General features: G+C 35.5%; 1 protein-coding gene across 1 annotated transcript; it reads left to right on the top strand.

Moving 5' to 3' along the window:
- The first annotated feature begins 1,646 nt into the window (after nucleotides 1–1,646).
- On the top strand, nucleotides 1,647–12,747 carry gtf2h2 (general transcription factor IIH, polypeptide 2). Its single transcript, XM_007237248.4, has 15 exons — nucleotides 1,647–2,038; nucleotides 3,093–3,170; nucleotides 3,266–3,302; nucleotides 3,400–3,486; nucleotides 3,692–3,742; nucleotides 4,050–4,104; nucleotides 5,183–5,288; nucleotides 6,533–6,623; nucleotides 6,699–6,786; nucleotides 7,217–7,324; nucleotides 8,105–8,168; nucleotides 9,356–9,462; nucleotides 9,594–9,696; nucleotides 10,414–10,453; nucleotides 11,002–12,747. The coding sequence occupies exons 1-15, from the start codon at nucleotides 1,983–1,985 to the stop codon at nucleotides 11,110–11,112; spliced, it is 1,182 nt and encodes a 393-aa protein (XP_007237310.1). The 5' UTR covers nucleotides 1,647–1,982; the 3' UTR covers nucleotides 11,113–12,747.
- Nucleotides 12,748–17,148: the final 4,401 nt, after the last annotated feature.

Raw genomic sequence — 17,148 nt, 5'->3', positions numbered from 1 at the left:
CTGTCTGAGACATGAATTTTATATTTTGGAGGAAAATATTAAGCACAGCTGCTTTATTAGCATTATTTCCCTAACAGATGTGGTCTATCTGTGTATTGTATATAGTTTTAGTAAGTAAATAAAAACATACGTCATTAAATAGGCATATGGATATATGCTTTTCCTTGTATGTAATAATGCACAATCACTTTTAATGACAGGTATTTAAATGTAAACGTAAAAAAAATAATTTAGCAATCTGTGGTATATCTGTAAATATGAATTTACCTTCAAATTAAAATCTCAAATCAACTTCCACATCTTAATTTTATAGAATAAAGACATGTTTTGACAACACCTGTTGTTCAAAGATGTAATAGTGTCATTTGATAACAGTTTGATTTGCTGGTTTAATGCGGCTTCTAATTTACGCAAAACTGAATAAACATTTTTGCTAAATTTGGCATCCTATTTCTCCAAAATGCTACAGTAATATTACCTGAAACAGATATACAGATATACAGGATACATGAGTGAGATATTTGCAAATTAAGGTAGTGTGATATGTGTATATTTTTGTGTTTCTTGTCACTATGTTCACACAGCCCTGGAAAAAGACATCCGATTTGTGTCACATTAAGGCATTAAATCAGATTTGCGTCAGTATAGCTGGATAATATAAATATTCAATACTTATTATTACATACAAGTTGCCATAACATTAATTCAAATATAAGGTCTTAGGGGCCACGTAGAAGAAGGGTCTGGTTAGGGTCCCCTTGCTGTTTTATATATGTCATATTAACTCACCTCAACATGCCTTTTGCAGTCATTTAGTCCCCTGTGGGCAATGCTAAAATCACTATTACAAACTGTGTTTTTTAATTTAACCAGACAGGGATATACTTTAGAGTAGTCAGAGGTGAAATGAGTTTTAATGGGAGCCATGATGCTCTTGCATGCATCCTGTCCAGGAGAGAAAAAAAAACACTGCCTGCCCACACTAGAAAACTGATTGGCTGACTCAAATGCTCTTTGCAGAGAATAGGCCAATCAGAACCCTCTATGTTTTGCATGAGCTTCATGAATATGCACGAGGGGAGTGCCTTTCTCTCCCTCTTCCTGTCTTTCCCTCACATGATTGGGAAAAAAAAGTATGTGTCGCCTGCATGCACGTTTGTGTTTACTCTTGGGCTGTATTATTGATTGATTGATTGATTGAATGATTGATTTACATATTTTAAAAGTCTGTGTACTAAACTACACAGAAACATATTTCTCACCTATAGCGCAGTTGAACATGAGAGGGCGTTGTACCACAAAAAAAGCATTTTTAAAGGTTAAGAAATGTTTATAAATGTTTTAAGCAGGACTGGTATGTTTTATTACTTCAAATGAAGACATTTCTATGGAAGCCCATTCCCGCCACCTAAAAAATAAAAATAATACAGCTAAAAAAATATATTATTATTAAGTAAACTGCTATCTCAATATTTTGAGATACTAAGTCAATATTTTGAGATACTAAGTCAATATTTTGAGATACTAAGTGCTCCCATACATTTCCGATATTAATCGAAAAAATATATGGTTTAGGGTTTAGTGGCTCTTTAAAATAAAGAAAATAAACCCAGAGCGGAACGCAGTGTGAGGGAGTGAGTGGACGGGGGGAGCAGTTTAGCTGCAGCACAGAGCCGGGCTAAAGTAGAGAGGCTAACCGCTAGTGTTACTGTTATTATTATTATTCATATTATAAGCGTTTATTCGTTGTTTATTAATGATATAGATTTAATATTTCATGGAAAGTTAGTGGCAGTGAACAGCTCACTTTCTAGACTGAAGAATAACGCGCTGCTCTTTCAGAGCTTCTGTAAACAGTTCAGGTAACGTTATACTAGATTAGCTTAGCCAGTTAAAATAATAATACTGAGTTAAATAACCATACTTGGTCTAGTTTAAAGTTTATTCAGCTTGAATAAAAAGGTCTGGTTTATTTTATAACCATGGATGAAGAGCCTGAGAGAGCTAAGCGATGGGAAGGAGGCTACGAGAGAACATGGTAAGTGATTTTAAAGCTACAATATTCACTAGTGCATTTCAAAAAGTAAAATATCTTTGAAAAGTTATTTTATTTCAGTAATTCAGTTAAAAATGTGAGTCTCATATATTATATAGATGTATTACACGCAGAGGGATTTATTTTAAGCGGTTATTTATTTTATTGTTAAAACTTAGAATATTATATGAGACCAATCGGTACATATAGCAGTGGTTGGCAGTGTGCCAAGTCCTGCTGGAAAATGAAATCCTGTATGAAGTGCTGTAAGATTTTTTGGACTTGATAATAAAACACAGTGGATCAACACCAGCAGATGACATGTCTCTCCAAACCATCACTGATTGGTGGAAACTTCACACTAGACCTTAAAATAGCTTGGACTGTGTGTCTCTCCACTCTTCCTCCAGACTCTGATCCCTTGATTTACAAATGAAATGTAAAATTTACTGATGGTCAGTGATGGTTTGTTTGGAGAGTCATGTCATCTGCTGGTGTTGATCCACTGTGTTTTATTATAAAGTCTAAAGTCAGTAAAGTTTTGTTTTCCTGCAAAATCTTACAGCACTTCATGCTTCCCTCTGCTTCTGACAACTTTTATGGAGATGCGGATTTCATTTTTCAGCAGGACTTGGCACACTGCCCACACTACCAAAAAGACCAGTTGTTCTTATAATATTCTACATTTTTTAAAATGCACTAAATAGTAGGGTGGTGATTGACAGATGAGTATGGAGGGCCAGTTATCCCGAGACTAAGGGAGCAGTGATGAGTTAAAAAACGAGCATCCCGTCTGTGTTACATATTCAGGCCCTTCTTAGCATAAACCAAGACTCTAACTTCTGTGCAACCTCTGCCCTAAAGATGTATGCTTGTACTTATAGTGCATTATGGGCCCCTGTAACATACAGGCCAAGAGATATAAACTTGCCACTTATTTGCATTTGATGATAAAATAGGTAGCTCTAAAGAGCATGTATCTTTTTTAATTGGATTAATGTTTTATGATTAAAATGACAGTCTTTAAACTATCATTTTATTACTTCTCATATCTTAGGGAGGTGCTGAAGGAGGACGAGTCTGGTTCCCTCAAAGCCACTGTAGAGGACATTCTCTTCCAGGCCAAAAGGAAAAGGTGAGCCTGAGGTGCCTACGTGTGAATTTTAAACGTGAATTTCCCATTCTTAATTGATTAATTATTTTTGTCTCTCTCTGTTCGTTGTGTCTCAGGGTGTTCGAAAGTCATGGACAGGTTCGGCTGGGGATGGTGAGCAGCTCTGTTCTTGTTACTCTAAAATGGTCATGTGTTTTTCTGTTTTTTGTTTCACACAGTTGTGTCTTGTTTGTTATGTGATCTTGTGTAGATGCGTCACCTGTATGTGGTGATTGACTCATCGCGGACGATGGAGGACCAAGACCTGAAGCCAAATAGACTCACATCTACCCTGAAGGTGAGATCCAGACCCAAATCATACAGTATAATTAATATTGTCCAAACCTGCTCAACTTAAGCCTCACATAGGGTTCCCTTCTCTACTTGTATTTTAATGAAAAAAGGCCAAAATACATGTTTCAATAATAAATTAAACATGTTTTGGTAAAATGTGCCGTTTTCAGAAGCTCATATTTCTTTCTCTCTCATTTTTTATTCTTCAGCTGATGGAGTTTTTTGTGGAAGAATATTTTGACCAGAACCCGATCAGTCAGGTATTGTAAGAGTGTATAGGGGTGTGTGCGTGTGTGAAGACAATGCATGAGTGTGTGATATAAGAAAAAATATTATTACAATATTAAAGATTTTAATGATGCATAATATTTATGTCGATACACATAATTATTGTCAAAATGCATCAGCAGTAAACAGACCGGTATAAAAACCCATTCAAATACTTTTTTTATACAGAGTACAGTGAATTTAATTCATATTGCCCTTTCCTTTATCCAGTTAACCTGTGATAATTATGCTTTCTGTAGTTTTTTCTCTTTTTTTCTTGTGCTGTCTCTCCATCTGCAGATAGGAATCATCACCACCAAGAATAAGAGAGCGGAGAAACTGACTGATCTGGCAGGTGAGTTTCAGCTTGTTTTTATGAACAGGCAATGATAATATATTAAAATCATTGTCTTCAAAAGTCATTAAAGGTGTCCTACCGCTAAAATCTACTTTTTGTTGTATATGATGCTGAACATGAAGCATGAGGCTGTTCCTCAACCTCCATTGTCTGCAGTAGCTAGAAAAAGAAAAACAAGTCGATCAGGAAAAGCACTGTGTCTACGTCAACCCGTGAATTAGTATTCAGGTGGATCTGAAACCGGGCAGCACCATCGTCTTGTCAGATAGGAGCTAACAGCGTTGTTTCTGTATTATTTGTGTAAATAACAAATCAGTGTTATATGCTTTACCCAATAATTCAGAGCTACGGAAGAACTGGTTAGAATTTGTCTATGCAACACCACCAGCAAAGTACAATTGAGATAGATAGGTGCATGTTTAAAACAGTTCTGTTTACACTAGTTAAAAGTAAAAGTACAACTGCCTGGGCCACTTTGCTCTGACTCGGTAAATATATTTGCTTTCAGGACCTGGACTACCCACATCTGTGTGTAAGTAACTATAGGTTTAAATAGGATCTCCAGTGGATTTGGCGTTTTACAGAGACTCTAAGACTAAGTCAGTGGCTGACTTGATCAGTGGCTTAGCAGGGCATTATTACACATGTTGTAAAGTAACTTATGACATTGCAAAGACTGTTATTAGTGTAAAATGTCTTTATTTTTAAACAATTCTTACTTTTCCGTCTCACTGCCTCGCAGTGCTGTTATCCAATCAGAGGCAACATGTTTGCATTTGTGAATATTCATAAGCAAGAGCTGAAATCCTATTGTTCCTCCCTCCACTCCTCCACTGGACTAAAGCAGCGTTATACCGGATCACCAGAGCACTTTTTTCACAAAAAAAAGGTCACATGGCATTCATTCATATTAAAGACCACAACTAGACATTATAAAATGAATGAAAAAATTATGGAATGAGACCATTAATATAAGAAAAGCTCAGACAGAGCTCTTTAAAAAACTCTTGATTTCAGTAGGTTATGTTCTTGCTGTTTGAAATCAATACTTTTTTTTACATTTGTTTTGATGCAGGAAACCCTAAGAAGCACGTAGCTGCCCTTAAAAAAGCAGTCGGCTCCACGTGTTTGGGGGAGCCCTCCCTGTACAACGCTCTCAACATCGCCATGCAGACGCTTAAGTGAGTATTACAACAGCTGGTAAAACTTTAGCTGTAAAAGCTATTTTTGATCTTGCTTTGTGGTAGTGCTGGATGATAGGAACTTAAATTACTTTAATCACAATTAACTGAACATTTTTACGTTTTCCTCCATGTTGCCAGTAGTACAAGTGCATCTTAAAAAAATTTAATATCATTTAAAAAAAAAAAAGTCACTTTATTTCAGTAATTTAGTTCAAAATGTGAAACTCATATATTATATAGATGTATTACACACAGAATGATCTATTTTAAGCGTTTATTTATTTTATTGTTGATGATTATGGCTTACAGCCAATGAAAACCCAAAAATCAGTGTCTCAAAAATATTATATAAGACCAATTGGTACTTTTGTCAGTGTGGGCAGTTTGCCAAGTCCTGCTGGAAAATGAAATCCACATCTCCAAAAAAAAGTTGTCAGCAGCAGAGGGAAGCATGAAGTGCTGTAAGATTTTGTGGGAAAACAAAACTGCACTGACTTTAGACTTGATAATAAAACACAGTGGATCAACACCAGCAGATGACATGTCTCTCCAAACCATCACTGATCATCTTTAAATTTTACATTTCAATTATAAATCAAGGGAGCAGAGTCTGGAGGAAGAGTGGAGAGACACACAGTCCAAACTGCTCGAGGTCTAGTGTGAAGCTTCCACCAATCAGTGATGGTTTGGAGAGACATGTCATCTGCTGGTGTTGATCCATTGTGTTATATCAACTTTCAATTTCATTTTCAGTTTTGTATAATACATCTATATAATGTATGAGTTTCACATTTTGAACTAAATTACTGAAATAAAGGAACTTTTCAATGATATTTAACTTTTTTAAGACGCACCTGTATGTGTTTAAGTGGACTGTATGTAAATACACACAGTGCGTAAGGTATTAACAGTATTTCAAAATGTCTAAAATACATTGGATAGGGGTTTTAAGTGTAGGTAGTAATTAATATTGTATTAATTACCCATCTCTAAATGAAGAAACTCATCAGGTGGTCATAATGTTATGCTTGATTGGTGTATGAGCAGATATTTTATTGTTTAAACTAGAAAATAATGTACTTTAATGTAAAGTTTCTCTAGTCTGATATTCTCTAGTCTGATAGACACCTGGAATAAATAATCTGTGATTATTTTAATTAAATAAACAGTTAGTTAGGGCTTTATTTGTGTAAATGTGCAAAAGCATCTGATAATTTAAGCTGTTGTCTCTGTATATGTAGACACATGCCGGGACACACCAGCAGAGAGATTCTGATCATCTTCAGCAGTCTGACCACCTGTGATCCTGCTAACATCTATGAACTCATCAAGGTAGAGCTCAGAAATGTAGTTTTAGTCTGTGTGATTGTATTAGCATGTGTTTTAATTAATGCTTTGTTTAAACAGACGCTAAAAGAGCTGAAAATCCGAGTGTCAGTGATCGGGCTTTCTGCAGAGGTGCGGGTGTGTACCATTCTCACCAGAGAAACAGGAGGTGAGCTTTTTTTTTAACCCTAGTGGTTAGCCGCTAATGCTAATGCTCCAGAAAGTCAGGAGTCTAAGCTTACTGTAAATATATGAAAGCGCTTTACTCACCCAAATACACCGTTTAGGAGAGAAATCTGTTTAGATTAACATCCAGCACTCGTTTAACTTTAAAAGAAAGTTATTTTTTATTACAGTTTTGTTTACGTAGCTTAGCTTTACTTAACTTAGTAATTTAAACGACACAGGCAGAAGGTGTAAAAATAGACTGTTGGTGCGGTGTAAGATAGCAATGAGCCTGTAAGATAGTGTCCATTCACTTAAGCAGCACAAACCAGCAGCTATACACTGTAAAACCCTCATTAGAATTTAGAAATCACATTAGAAAATGCATCTAATAATTATCAATTAATATTAAAATGATAGGTGTGCTCTTACAGGAAGCTACAATGTGATTCTGGACGAGAGCCATTTTAAGGAGCTGTTGATGTTACACGTGAAGCCGCCTCCCGCCAGCTCCTCCTCCGAGTGCTCCCTCATTCGCATGGGTAACTGAACTCACTTTTCCCTACAATATATATTCATATTTTTTATTAATTTTTAACTTGGTAAAACATTCAATCAACATTTTTTTTCTTCTCTTTTACCTGCACACACTATCACAAAAGCAAAAAGCAAGGCCTTGTTATGTTGCAAATTTTATGGGTAACATAATAATAAGAATAAGAATCGCTGCTTTTATTACTTTTATTTGACTAATAGTTGACTCCACTTATCCTTTTATGTTAATTTTGTTACTTGCTTTTATTGTTGCCCTATTTTTTGGACTATAAAGCTCTTAAAACTATTCAATTTTCCCAAACATTCACAGTGCGCCTTATAATCTGGTACACCTTATGTGTGAATTTTACCAGTCAGGTATTAAGTAGCAATTCATAGAAGCACAGTTTTCAAAGAATTGAAGTTTCTCCAGCACTAAGGCTGGGTGCAGCAGCATTAGCAGTAGCCGCTAACCGCAGCGCTAGCTCTTTTGCCATTCAGAGGAGAGAATATCGGACTATAGTCTGCGTGTTTAGCGTGGGATGAGCTGATAGCTGATAGCTGATAGCGCCCTGTGTTACCAAAACACTCAGAATTCCTCAGTCTAGGGCTATGGGGTGACATTTATGCCCCGCTAGTGCTGTGGTTAGCGGCTAATGCTAATGCTGCTGCACCCAGCCTTAGTGCTGGAGAAACCTCACTAAAAATAAAAATGTATGTAGTTGTCCCCTTTGGTTAATCTAATTAAACTCAAACTAAATTGGTCCTTTTTTTAAACCTTTTTACAGGCTTCCCTCAGCACATCATTGCCTCTGTGTCTGATCAGGACGCAAAGCCGTCTTTCAGCATGTCGTAAGTCAAATTTACTTTTACTTCATTTAGACTATACACCTTATACTGCATGAGGACAAGGAGAGGGTTACGTTTGTTTGCTTTGTGTGGGAATTCCGGTGCAGAAGCAGAACACTGATATAGATCGTACCCACAGTGATAAATAAACAGAATAAGTTAGTTATAGGCAGGGTTTGTATGGTCATGCAAAACATAGAAAAGTTATGGAATTTAAAAATAGGAATTTCCAGGCCTGGATACCTTTTTGGAAAAATTAAAATACCCAGAAAGTTTTGATAAAATCATGGAAATTTGCAATCAATCAACGTGAGTTCCCATTTATTGACTTATAAAAGCTATTTTGAGCTCATTTTAAGCTAAAATTTAAAAATAAAATTTTAAAGAAAAAGTCAAAAATGAAAAATGGCTTGAAAACTAGAGATTTGACAAAATCATATAACAAACTTAACAGACTGGTTTCTCTCATACATTGATTTATAAGAAATAAGAATAATAGTAAGAATAAAAAATAAAAATAAAACTTTTCTAGGTCTTATATAGTGCAAACAATAAGTGCAAACCACAACTAGTCATATTAATGTTTTTCTCTTGTAATTTAACTATACAGTACAGAGCTAAGGGATTAGTACAACTGCCTATGAAACAGTCACGTGTACGTTTTACTTACTTTTTGGCTTTCACAGACATATTCGGTCTCTTTCCAGCTTCTGTCAAAGTGTTTGTATGTTAGTTTGTAAAGAATGAACCAGTAGTCCTTGTACCTGCAGCGCTGCAGTGAGTTTCAAGCTGTAATTTTACTTCTTTAAAAAGATCAAAAATCAAGGAAATCCTACCTGGTGCTGCTTTAAAAGTAGCAGAAACATCTTCTATGCAAATGCCTGAATTTTACTCTTCTACTGAGAGCTGCTCTCACTGCTCAGCCACCACACTCGCTGCTATTGCTACTGTGTTGCCAGATCCCTCTTAAAAAGTCCACGCTAAACTGTTTTTTTTCCCGCGAGACAGGTTTAAGCTTGACGAGAAATATGGTCACATTTTAATCACATTTTAATCACACCCCTAATCATGAATATTTGCCTTAAAGACATGGAAAAGTCCTGAATAAGTCATGAAAATGTATTAGTTCAAAAGTGTATGAACCCTGTATAAAGGATTATGTTTAATAATGCTCTACCATGTTTGTTCAGGCACTTAGAAAGTGTGGATGAAGGTCCTGGACTGACGCTCGGCGGCTACTACTGCCCTCAGTGCAGAGCCAAGTACACAGAGCTGCCTGTCGAGTGTAAAGTGTGTGGTGTGTACAAACTTTCATTTTAAAAATATTTAAACACAATTTGTACTTTTTACATACATTACGTATTCATTTTTTTATTATTTATATACATTTAATAAATTTGTAATGTTTTTATTTAATTTTTTTATTAGGTTTGACACTAGTCTCCGCCCCTCACCTGGCTCGCTCATTCCACCACCTCTTCCCTCTAGATGCCTTTCAGGAGTCTCCACTGGAGGAGCACACAGGAGACAGGTGTTGTTTTAATTCTTTTTAATTATTTTGGATACGTGGACAGTTGGACACATTTAGTACATTCACAGTGCTTTAGGCCCAGCTAGATATATATACAGTATGTTGTAAATATAGATATATTCAAAACTACTTTACATACATTACCAGTCATAGTTTTGGATATAAAAAATTAAGTTATAAAATTGTATTATATCACATCTTTTGCATGTAGATAAATTCCAAAAAGGAATGTAAACAGGTTGTTTGTGTGAAAATGGTTATATTCTCTATGGATGACACTTAACAGAGACTATAGTCTTGTGTATATTATGTCATAGAAACAGTGTAACTAAAGGAATAGAATGATGATTTAAACAGCATAAACGTGTGCAGTTTGCCAAACCAGTGAAACACTACAAAGGGTGCTACTGTCTTATGTTTATATTAAAATATGTATTATTTATATACACAGCTAGATATTTATTATTTAAGTTTACAACATGCTTTGTTATTGGTGTTTATAAGTAAATACTGACACATTGTATTTTAATATTTCAAGTTTTCATCATGTTGTCATTTGTTTTAAGCATATATTTGTTTTAAGCATATTGAGTTTATATATATATATATAAAACCCACTAAAATTACGAGTAGCTGAAGCCATCAGTCAGTTTCAGATAGATATTTGTTGCGGTAGACGTGTTTACACTAATCTCTCATTTAAATCATACCCCTCAGGTTCTGCCAGGCCTGCCAAGGCGAGCTGAAGGACAAAAGTGTGAGTTTTTTATGTTAATATTACAAAGTGTTATTCTTTAGTAAAATCTAGTTTACACAATTCTAGTCATACTATAGTATTACTGGTGTTTTAGTTTGTTGATTTTGAGGTCACAGCAAATTTATGCTGATTAAATGTAAAGTAGTCAGTGTACAGTATGTATAACAAAGTGTCATATCTTCAGTGTTGCTTCATGAAATGATTATTACAATATTTATACAGATATGAGATGCACTTACTTTTGTAAGATATTGTAAATGATAAATCAATTGATATGAAAGCAGGTAATGAGCGGTGTGTAAAGTTTGTTCTCTCTCTGCCCCCCTACAACCCCCCTTCTCTCTCTGTCTCTTTCTCTCGCTCTCTCTCTCGCTCTCTCTCTCTCTCTCTCTCTTTTTTCCTCTCTCACTCTCTCTGTCTCTCTCTGTCTCTCTTTCTGTCTCTCTCTCTGTCTCTTTCTCTCTCTCTCTCTCTCTTTTTTTTTCTCTCTCTCTCTCTTTCTCTCTCTCTCTCTCTCTCTCTCTCTCTCTCTTCTCTTCTCTCTGCAGGTGTTCACGTGTCCTGCGTGTAGCAGTGTTTTCTGTACGGAGTGTGATCTCTTCATCCATGACACACTACACTGTTGCCCTGCCTGTATACACACACAGGGAGCATCCTGATTAAAGCCTTAATCACACCAACCCAGCATTACCTCACATCTCCAAACATCTCCAAACATCTGCCAGAGTGTGTGTGTGCGTCTGTGCGTGAGGGTAGGGAGTCTCCGGAAGGTTCTTCTCCACTCTGTGTAGTGTTTGGATCATCAGGTATTTTTATATAGACATTAACACAACTACCAGGGCTTGTGTTAAAGGGGAAATCACACAGTCAGTTACAATATCGGTATAATTAAATAATGAGGATGAAAGTCATTGAGAGTTGGTTTGCTGTGAAATGGGGATAAATAAAGTCACTAAGAAAGTGTCTAAAGAGTTCAGCGCCTATTAGAGCTTGGGTTAAATGGTTAATATTGTCCTTTTGAGACAGTGAGTGCATTTACATGCACTTCATAATCTGATTATAGACAAACTTCTGCAGTTATCTGAGTGATTAAACAAGTACTCATCTAAAGAGCATACTCTGATTTCTGAGATTAAGAGTAAGGTTTAAAAATCTGATAAAAAGAGCTGGATTTGAGCTCAGTTATAAGATTTCTCAGTGCATATAAACGTAACCGGAGTATTCTGGGATTTCTCAGACTGCGGATGCATAAAAACAGACCATGGTAGTGGAAATAAGCAAGCAGCTGCAAGAAGACTGGAGATAAAACGCTTTCAGAGCGAAATAAGTTATTAAATAATCATCTTCTATCTGTTGTATGATCACATTGGCTTTTTGGTTTTAATAAAAAAAGACTGTGGCATAAAGTTTGGGCTTTACATGACGTTAATGTCACATCTTGTTCTGCAAGTCCTTTTTATACCTTTGCGTCGAGTCAATGTCTTGTCTATGGGTGTAGCGTAGCCTGCGCTAGCGCCCTAAGCAGCTGCCCACATTTATAGCAGTTTAAACCATGAAGGCAGGAAGGTGTGCATAGGAACACGAGGTTTAGCGGACCAATCAAAGCTGCTGATGTCCACCTTGTGCAATGCAGTTTCATACAGTAGTATAAATTGAAATAAATAGTGGTAAGGCTGGTTGCAAAATAAAAATGGGATTATTCCCCAATTCATGAGTTTCTATTATCTGATTTAATAAATGACACATTTTTTTTATTCTGCAGTCATGTGATTATGAAGTACATGCAAATTTAGTCACTGTTGTTTTACAGATGTGGTCTGAAAATGAATATATATATATATATTATACACGATCACCCATCCCACCCAATCAACAATCCATATGCAACTCAAAACACCTGGTGGTGGTAGTTTCACTGGTGGGTTTGGCTATATATTTTTTTATGATCAGTGTAACAAATAAATCTGAATAAGCGCATTTCTCAACAAAGAACCATTTCATACCAAATATGCTCTAAATGACTTGTTTGCATCTCATTTAATAAATTATACTAAAAAAAATAAATAAATGAAATTCCCCTTTAAGAATAAGTGCAGGGCTCAATTGGACTAGGAATTGTTTTGGTAAATACAAAAAGGACTGTTTTAAAGCCAGTCAGTAAAAAAGCTTGTGGAAGCTCAAAGCTTAATGTTCAATTAATGTGACCAATGTTACGAGTATTATACTGCCTATTTTATAATATTTCTACCTGTGTTTACATTATGTAGACAATAAATGTCTGTCTATAATCAGAACATCTGATAAAAGTGTTGTCTGGTTAATTAGAGACTTCATATAAGTCAGGAATATCTAATCATATATTATCATCATCATTCTACTAAATAGAGTTCCAAGATCAATAAATTATAATATATATCAAGTTGTATATTATGGGTTCCAACTGCTGTAACTGTGGATGGTCTGAGAGCTCTCCCTGGTGGCTGATACTAAACACACCAACCAACCAATCAAGGTAAATCAAACTCCACACTGAGATTGAGCCCTCAAAAGTAATGGGATAACAGTATATAAGTAGATCAAGAAGTGTTTCCTCAGTTGTCAGCTTAGGAACGCTTTCACCTGTATAAGTTGCGAGGTGTTATCCTGTGGGTAATGATAATATTAAAATGTCTTGGCTGATCGGCACCATCTGGAATCATTCTGCAAACTATTCCACTCATTTTTTCATTTTCAATTTATTAGATATTTGAACATTACAAATATGTTAGTAATGTAGTATACAGATCTAATGCACTATAGCCAGAAGCCAACATAAAGGTTAAATAATGCAGCCCTACCTGTGGCTTTGAAAGTGACTGAAACACACCTTACATTTTTATAAATATTGTATTATATCTTTTCATGGGACAAGACTGAAGATATGAAGATAATATATACTTTGATATATTTGATATAAAGTATTCAGTGTGCAGCTACATTATAACAGTGTAAATCTGCCGTGCTCTCAAAATAACTCAACACACAGCCATTTATTCTAAACCAATAGCAACAAGTGTGCCAAATTAGCCATTTTCCCTCCTCAATGTCATGTGACTTGTTAGTGTTACAAGGTCTCAGGTGTGAATGGGAGCAGGTGTTATCACAGTCACACACTACCGGCCACTGAATGTATAACATGCCACCTCATGGCAAAGAACTCTCAGAATCTGGGGAAAAAAAATTGTTGCTCCATATATATATATATATATATATATATTAGGGGTGTCACGATTCTCTAAATCCTCGATTCGATTTCATTTTCGATTTGAGGGTCACGATTCGATTCGATTCTCGATTTTCTTGTTTTTTTTTTCTTGTTATTATTTTATGCCTCATAAAATTTAAATAATATATTTATTATTATTATTATTATTATTATTATAAATATTATAAATATTATTATTATTATTTATTAAGATATATATGGTAATGCCATCTAGTGACTTTTTGGTAGCAACAGTGTGCACTATTAAAACAAGCAGTTTATCAGAGCTGTGTGTGGATGGCTGGTGAAACTGCTCATTACATGAAGCTGCAGTTCTTCATCCAACCACTAGCAGCAGCAGCACAAGCCCCGCTCTCTTCACTCAGTCACTACTTCAGTACAGCCCAGCCACGGGCTACAGAGCTCAGCCAGTCCGTTTTTACTGTTTCTGTAAACAAATAAAGGTTTTAACCCCACTAACCGGATAATACAGCTCACTACAGTTCATCTTTCAGCCCAAGCAGCTAACAGCAGCAGGTTAGAACAGCCGACACGGAGGCACTGCTCGGATTACATTATAAACAGGTCAGTTAGCGCGCTGCTAACCTCAGGATGTTTATAACTACGGAGTTTAGTGGACACACCACGGCCGCCAGGTAAGTCTTTTAAAGGCTACTGAAGACTATTAAAGGCTATTAGAGTGTAACCCCTGGCTCCCAGGGGTTACAAGAGGTTATTGAAAGCATTATTGGGGGGCAGAAATCAGTACAGGCTGGTTAGATAAGTGATGTGGGTATTGTCTTATAAATATTTACACATAACTTATATCTCTCCTGAAAAGCTTTTATTTTAGTCAGAAACACGCTTGTGTTTACTTTATCTGAGAGAAAGATGTTTTTTTAATTCAATGGAAAGCAACAGGTGTAGTCAATTATAAGTTTAAGATTTTTAATCCACCTCACTGTGATCTATAGTCAGTGTTCTCAAGTCACACTGACACACGCATTTCAGCGAGTTCACACGCTCTCACCTGCGCGCACCCACCCCAGCGAGTTCACACGCTCTCACCTGCGCGCACCCACCCCTGCGCGCCCAACCCCCGTCCCCCCTCCCCCGTTGGACAGATAAAAACAGTGATCACACTCCCGCCGACTGCGCTCATGCAGTGGCTATCTCTATTTAAATTAATAGGATGCGCTGTGTTGGTGCCGCGCCATTTGCGTAGCGCGCTGCGCTATTTGCGTAGCGCGCGCGGGAGGGATCGTCGATCCTCTTTTTGACTTCGATACTCGAGATCGTGACCTCATTTCGATTCGATTTCGATAAAATATCGAGATCGTGACACCCCTAATATATATATATATATATATATATATATATATATATGGAGGAGCAATTTTTTCCCCAGATCCTGAGAGTTCTTTGCCATGAGGTGGCATGTTATACATCCAGTGGCCAGTAGTTTGCCAGTAGTTTATATATATATATAAATAATATAAAATATAGCCACTGGTTTAGACACTTATAGCTATGTTATTTTGAGAGCACAGCAAATTTACAATGTTATACTGTAGCTGTAAACGGACTACTTTACACTGTATCAAAGTGTCCTATCTTCAATGTTGTCCCATGAAAAGATATAATAATAAATAATAATAAAATATTTACAAAAATGTGAGGTGTGTACTAACTTTTATGAGATACAGTATATCCATTAGATAGATCTCCAAAAATATTGTGAATAAACGCATACTTGAACAGATTGTAGGAAGGTGTAAGCATAACTTCATTCATTCAAGCTGTTTTAACATATTTTTATATTTTTTTTCTTTCTCATGTAAAGTTTCCTAATTTGAGGATACATCTCTTTGTTTGGACAGCAAGAATATGTATTGGTTATGATAGAAGAAAACCAACACATCAGTAAGTAGAACAAACAGAGCATTAATTCCAAGTTAAATCCAATTTTTATTTTAAAAAATACATTACAAATAGTAATCTCTCAAAATTCTTTGCTTCTTCTTACATCAGCAGGTCACAATGTAAAGATTTACAGTCTAAAAGAATCTTTAAATCTTTAAAAACTCAAACTCTTAAAGAAAAGCACACAAACAATTCAAACATTAAAGAAAACGTGAGATTGGTGTATCTCAGAGGAACTGGACATTAAGTCTTAGTTCTACCCTGAACAGGAAAAATTTACACGCTCAAATGAAGAGTGAAAAACATATAGTGATGTATTCAAACCCGAGGTTGACAATATGATATTTTAGCATATCGACACCTTCCTAAAAGAATTGAAATAAACAAATTTTTTCAAGTTTTTCAGGAAACACAAAAAAATGACTGCTGTTATGGCTATTCAAAAGTGAGCAATGGTTTAAGATACCTTAAAGAGCCATGTAAGGAAGTAATGAAATACCAATCCAGTTTAAAATGTTTATAAACTTTAAAAAATGCATATATTGTGGTATTTTCTGCCTCTGCAGCGCCCTCTCAGGTTCAGGTGTGCTTTAGGTTTGAATAATGTTATTGTGTATTAGGGTTCACAGACACATCACAATATACAGATCAGTCAATTAATAACACCACCCCCCTGCTGCCGTCCAACCATCTGCGTCTCAGTGATATCAGAGGCTCTTGAAAAGCCAGAAAACAGCAAAAAAAAAATGTAATATATCTAAATTGAAGAGCACTTTTAGCTAGATTTATGGACTAAAAAAAACTGAATGGTGGAGATTAGTTCAGTGAAGGTAGGAAAGATATATATATATATATATATATATATATATATATATATATATATATATATATATATATATATATATATATATATATATATATATATATATGCAGCATCATGGGATAATTGAGGCTAAAAGGAAGGTGACGATATCGTAATCGTACTGTGCGTATTGTTAGTGCTTATAGAGAGGGTATTTGAGAATGTCATTGTATTTTTTTCACTGTATTTTGTAACCATATTGCCCACCTCTGATTTAAACCCAACTTCTTAAACATGAAATAACTGTAGGTTTGCTGATTTTATTTTATTTGTTTATAGATTAAGTGGCTGAAATGTAGCTAAAGTCATTCGGAGTGGTTGGGGTGTAAAACTGTGTATTGAAATATCAACTCTTTACATATTTTTTTTTACAGCAGTGGTGAATTACAGCACAAATATAGCGGATTTATTTACTACTCATTTACTACCTAAACCCACCTGTATGTGTCTATATGTGTCTACTGATTTTTTTAATGGAATATTAATGATGGTAAAATAAAATAAAATAAATTCTTGCATGTACCGTTCTGACATTAAACTTAAATTACAAATATCCAAATCTTCTAAAAATTATGGTAAAACACTGAGTGTGTTTACATGTGCTCAAAAATACAATCATTTCTGCAGTTATTTAATTTTTGGGTGGTCATGTAAAATATCTTCATC

Source organism: Astyanax mexicanus, chromosome 22 (genome assembly GCF_023375975.1).
Source record: "Astyanax mexicanus isolate ESR-SI-001 chromosome 22, AstMex3_surface, whole genome shotgun sequence".
Taxonomy (NCBI): Eukaryota; Metazoa; Chordata; class Actinopteri; order Characiformes; family Acestrorhamphidae; genus Astyanax; species Astyanax mexicanus.
Note: the sequence above shows the minus strand (reverse complement) of the source record. Positions and strands in the feature narration are given on the sequence as shown.